This window comes from Lepidothrix coronata, unplaced genomic scaffold (genome assembly GCF_001604755.1).
Source record: "Lepidothrix coronata isolate B3197 unplaced genomic scaffold, Lepidothrix_coronata-1.0 Scaffold53, whole genome shotgun sequence".
Classification (NCBI taxonomy): domain Eukaryota; kingdom Metazoa; phylum Chordata; class Aves; order Passeriformes; family Pipridae; genus Lepidothrix; species Lepidothrix coronata.
In genome coordinates, this window is record NW_016690233.1 from 3,519,239 (window position 1) to 3,525,351 (window position 6,113).

Here is a 6,113-nt window from a genome sequence, read left to right on the forward strand (position 1 = left end):
TGAATTATAAAGTTTTACAGAGAAAATGAGTCTCACTTTGACCTGATTAACATGCAGCAGGTAATAATACAGAAGTAGATAAATGGGCAGGGGAACAAAAAGGCATATGGAATATGTGTTAGATTAAAACAAAATTAGAACTTTATAAATACCGTTTACTCTGTTACGCTATCTTTAGCATCTATTTAAATTCTGAAGCATATTTTCACAGGTAGCAATAATTATTAAAAGGAATTACAGGAGCCTTAATCTTAAACTAGCTTTTTTCAAGTGTCTTTCATCTGCAAATAAAAGCCACAGTCTTAATTTTTTTATTTACCATGAGTAATCTGATGTCATTTCATTCTGTTTTAAAAATACTTTTCTTTCTGAAACACAGAGAGATATACCTGTTTATCTCATGCTAAGGTTAGGGAGTGCTGTTTTAAAGTAATGCCTTTCAGTAATACTCAATTTAAGTTTCTCTGAGAAATCAGTACAAGAAAACCTTAGCAAGCCTAACCAAAGAAAAAGTTCTCTGCTTAGCTGTTCCTTGTGTGAACCAAAAATAAATAGCCTTTACTATACACATAAAAGCAGACTGTAAAGTGGAACCAGGACAGTAAAACCCTAGGAATAAACCCCCAGATTTAATTCTGATGAACTTGGATTTAATTTAAGATGGGTTTCTCTGAATTCATTTTGGGTGTTATTGTAACCAAATCAGAAGCTACTCCGAATTTCAGATTAACAGTTCTCCCATGATAATCTGTTCTCTTACAGCTTGATGGCTTTCCCTACAGGAAAGTTTCATAGAAGAAGAAGGAAAATACCCCCAAAAACCCAAAACCCTTCAAAAAAACCCAAGTTTTTTTTCCAACTGTCAGTTCAGAAGTGAGCCAGTCTCTAGTTCTAAAACGACAGCTTAATTCTTCTTCAATTCCAGTTTGGCTTGAAGAGCAGTACTACACCATAAGAAAATAAGGAACATATTATCCGCCTTTCATCTGTTAATTATCAAGATTTCATAAATGTGAAGTTTTTGAGAATTTAAGTGTATAACTGTGAGCTGTACTCCCAGACCACAGTTTCCTTACACTAAAATAACTTAAGACATAATTCAGTCCTGTCTTGCATTCAGAAAATAATAATTTTTATCTCCAGTCAAATATTTTCCACATAGCTTAAGCACACTTCCATACATTCATGCATAAGCAAAATCCAAACTACCAGGGTCAGTCTTAAGATAAAAATGATATAAAAATGGGATCACACAAACTAGAGCGGTCATCTGTTTTCTCTTAGATGATTCCCTCACCACTGCAAAATCAATACAACAGCGTAGTACTCTCTTCCAAACACTACCTGCTGCTAAGAGTGATCCCATGATCTGATGATTTAATGGATAAGGAAGTACTGAATTTTAACAGAGCCTAAACCAACAGAAATTGAATGAACTTTATCTTACTGGAACACCATCAATATCTATTGCTCTGTTGTTAAGAAGAGTGCATTCAGGCATCAAACTAGGCTACCTCGAATTGCATCAGCTGTGGGAAACAACTCTTAGTAGTTGCAAACCTTCTAATCAGTGCTGTAATATAAAAACATCTCTAAATGCAGGATGGTGTAATCAGATGTGAAAGGTATGAACACAGTAAATTTCTAGTTACACTGATGACCTATTTAAAATTATTTTGAATCCAGTTTTGTTATATTTGATTAATTTCAGCTCTTATGGCATTAAATTTACTAATGGATAATTATTATTAATGAAATAATTACAAAATTATCTTTACGCATGAGAAAAAAAGTATGTGTTGTCACATTACCTTTGACAACATGTGAAAAAAAGCACTGAGGTTAAAAATTATATCTTACAGAAGTTAAATCTGCTGCAGCAATATGGAATAAACCTATAAAAATCCTAAAGAATCACAAATTAAAAACAAAATATAAAAAGAGGAATGCTTTAGAAACCATCATATATGAGTAACAAATTTACAGACTAGAGGAATAGTCGGTTTTAAATATGGTGCTAAATGACTGGCAAGAGTTTTAAAGATATTACGTTACTTAAATAAAATACTTCTATAAATACTGACTTTCAGTTTAACTTCCAAAGTAGTTATGCATTTTAGTGCTGTATTAGTCACTGCTAATGCTTTTAAGTCTTTGCAAGATGGTATTTTAATGTATGTACCTAAAAAATTTCTCTCACAAACAGCTGAACCTCATTCCTGTACATGCAATTTTAGGATGCAGAATTGCAAGCATGTTAAATGTGTCTCACAGATTTTGCAGCATATTATTGTGCTGTATAGAGTTAGATAAATCTATTTGAAGCAAACAGGTATTCTCTTTAACAGCAGTTGCAGTTAAAGAGATATTAACTATGTGAAACCAACTGCACTCTCAGGTACATTAATTTCACAGTATAATGCTGTGCTGGTTTAAAAGTAAACCAGTGGGAGAAATGAACCTAGCTCAAGAGACATTACAAGTCAGTTACAAATTACTAAAAAGATTACAATAAATACAATGATATAGAGAAAAACTGGTTTTAACCCACAAAGACAAATGTACAACCCCACACCCTGGGACAAGAACAAAACAGTGTTTGTCAACCCCTGTGCTGACCACCACGTGGCCCCCCTCAGTGCAAAGTAAAAGGAAAGGAAGCCTGTTGCTCCAGATGATGGTTGCAGTCCTGTTGAAATAACAATTATGGTCATGTTGAGAGTGGTAGTCACAGTCTTGTTGGAGTTTCTGGTCCTCCTCTGGATCCCAGTGGTACATGAAGTCCCAAACCCCCAAGATTATATATGCTTAGGTTGGAATGTCCAGTACCTCCCCCAGGGCAGGGAGTTTCACAATGGGTGATTTAACTCTGTGAGTCATGGGATATTTTTGGAGCCTTTGACTGGTCTAGGTGTTGCAGCTGCCTATTATGCCAGTCCAGTATGGCCCATTAGCAGAGATGACCCCTCAGACTGGCTGTGAAGGTGCTAATGCCTCCCCAGAGTGGAGTTATCACAGCTGTTATCACAGTTATTAGTGTGAAGACAAAGAAACACCCCTCTGGGGGTCTCTTTAACACCCAGCTTGTAGCCTGAGGTGTCAGGTGTGCCCTGGGTAGCTGCTACAAATGATCCATTATTAACAGTCCATCAGAAATTACATAGGAGGTGTAGAATACATAGTTTTGGTTATACCAACATAGTGATACACTGGTCCCAGTCCCTGTAACTAGGACAAATGCCTTCTGCCAGACATTGACTTTTAACTCTTAAAGATTTCAAGATAGAAGATATAATTCTTAAGAAGAAATTCTAGATTTAAACTTCTGAAATGCTTTTGAATTTTACATCAGAGTATTTGGAATTTGTAGCAATAAAAATTCAAATTTCAATTAAAAAAAAATTACATTAATGGGTGCTGGTTGTAAGGCATCACTGCTAGAATCACAAAAATATAAATACTACCCAAACTGACAATGTGGCTGGGAATCCAACACAAATAAAAAAAATAAAGTCCGAAAGTAATGGATTTAGACAATACAAGATAATGAAGCTATATGAGTAATACCAGATTAGATCAGACTGTTTCATGTATGCATTCAAAGCATGTATGTCGATATCCACAGGCACTTTCCATTACTAAATTCCTGTGTCCAATATCGCAGTATTATTACAAATCAAAAAAGTCTTATGTCATTAGTTTTTATTAAATTTTATCTTGCGATGACACAGAACCAATAAGTTTGGTAAGAGAGAGAATAGCTTAGCAACTGTTGAGAGGCATTATAAGGAACAACATTAAGAAAATGGGGCAGCCAAAATAGAGTGATTGGAGACAATATGCTATCAAATCACAAAAATTCTCATATGAGAAGCTTAAATGATTATCGGTTAACTCATTTTATTACTTGCAAAAGTTAAGGCAACTAAGGAACGCTACGTGAAAAACTTGTGTAAGAGATGCACTTACTACACATGTAATAGTTGTCATTGTCTTTTCAAATGAGATATGCAGGTGTCCTCTCTTTAAATCATTATTCAGATTTAGGTACAAATTAATGGTATATGGACATCACTTGTAAATATCTGAATCTAAATTTTTACAGTTTCACCACTCAGTGTAGAGACCAGAAAAGCTAACTTTAGTTACATCCCCACCTACCCTTAAGCCACAGAATGGTCTCAGAAATGTTGATTGGCCTTGACAAACTGCACCTGGGCTAAGCTTCTCTCCAATTTATCAGAAAGACCGTCTATTCCCAGGAAATAGTGTTGTCTAATGAGCACCTGTTTTTTTAATGAGCAGCCTTGGAAACTTATTTTTCTTGCATGAATAACAACCCAAGTAGAATAATATTTCTGTTGCTGAAACTTCAAAGACAGTTACCGAGTTGAATTATGGCCAGGATGGAAAATTACTATGACTAAAACACACAACCCTATAAACAGTGATATTAAATGACACCCCTCAAGCTCTTGATTATGAGGGGTTGGTGTGTACTAAAGACTCTAACAACCCTACAAACAACGGTCCAAAGTAAGATCCTTTTGAGCTTTCAGCTCCCAGAACACAAGGGGCTAATGAGTGTCTCAAACACCAATAACCAGATGGCTGTGAAGCCAAACAAGTACTGTTAGTAACAACTGACAAGAATTGTTGGTAATAACTAAGGACTATTGGTATTAAAACAACATGTGAAAGATCAAGATTTGGTTGGAGAAGGGGAGCCAGGTGGAGATAGGGCAGCATTTTTCCGTGGGAAAGAACACAATAAAGTACAGTGCAAGCACAGAAATGATTGGAAGGAAGTGGGCATGGACTATTAGGTAGGATTGGGACCACCAAAGATCCCCAAAGTTCTCTGACTCATTTACAGAAAGGCCTAGAAGAACAGACTGTGGATGACAACTATTTAGCATAAAAAGCAAGAAACCTGTCCCCAGGGCAGAGAAACTTGTCCATAAAAAGGTACTCTTTAGGCTCAGGCAGTCCCCCTGGACACCTCATCAGCTGGACTGACACAGGTGGGTTGCCGCTTATCAGCTGGATTGCCACTGAAACCAGGATTGGCATCCCATCAGCTGGATCAATGCTGGAGTGGTGGCTGGTGACCTCTTTTCCCCTCTCTTTTTTTCTTTCTTTATTTCATCTCTCCCTTTTTAATCAACCCCTTTCATTTCTCTTTTCCCTTCACCCTAGCAGTTTATCCAAAACCCACTGTCATGTGCCTATATAGTAGGTCAGGGGCTAACATACCAATTTCCATGCCAAGTGTGTAATTTTGTGTAATTTACTAATAAAACTCTCTGATTGTTTACGGACCCTCTAACTTTTGTTTTTCCTTTTGACCAATGAACATTTTCAAATCTTAAGTGCTTCCTTTGCCTTAAGATTCGGTTGTTACACTCAGGCAAATGGTTTTCATAATGATGTTGATCTTCTCTGGCGTGGGTTTACATCTTCCTATTTCTGTTTGCGGCTAAGAGCCTTGAAATGATAAACAGAGTTTTCTTGGTTTTGTTTTGATTTACCTGAAAGACAGCCAGTGAGTGACAGAAACAGCAACAGTTTCCATGACAACCACATCCTTGGTCACAAAGGTCTTCTGTCCCTCTTTGTGCAGTTGTTAGCAATGCTGATGTTTCTTCATTAAAGCTTAGCCTAGTGGGAAAAGACAAGTCCTTGTTAGGAAAATTAAAAGTATCTCTCAATAATACGACAGATAATTCAAGAGACAAACCTGGTCCTAATGCAATTAAAAGTTCTAGTTCCAAAGAACTCTCTATGGACAGGGGCAGGTATCCTGACAGATACTCAGAGGGATCTTTTTCCAATAGTTACCGGTGTTAATAGCTCAAATGTCTGTGGTAGTGCTTTGGAGATATATATATATATGTTTATATGGATATCATCCTAAAGCTACATCCATATTGAAGCCTTGAATTCCCAAAAAGGCAAGCTTACAAGATAATACACATATTTTTTACAGAAAACATGTTCAAAGCACATAATTTGTCATGGGTTCCTATTTTCCTGAAAGCAATATGTTGATGCTTGGTATAAAGTGTTTCAAAAACCCCAAGTGGAAGTGTGGCTTAGATGAGTGGACAGTG

At 36.4% G+C, this 6,113-nt stretch overlaps 1 protein-coding gene across 2 annotated transcripts in view; it reads right to left on the minus strand.

Annotated features, from left to right (window-relative positions):
* The window catches only part of CNTN5 (contactin 5), a 320,159-nt gene extending 314,502 nt beyond the window's left edge, over positions 1-5,657 (minus strand). For both annotated transcript variants that reach the window (XM_017816074.1, XM_017816073.1), the window contains exon 1: positions 5,532-5,657. In XM_017816074.1, coding sequence (XP_017671563.1) covers positions 5,532-5,586 — 55 coding nt within the window. In that variant the 5' untranslated portion in view covers positions 5,587-5,657. The remainder of the gene's footprint in view (positions 1-5,531) is intronic.
* Between the last annotated feature and the right edge of the window lie 456 nt (positions 5,658-6,113).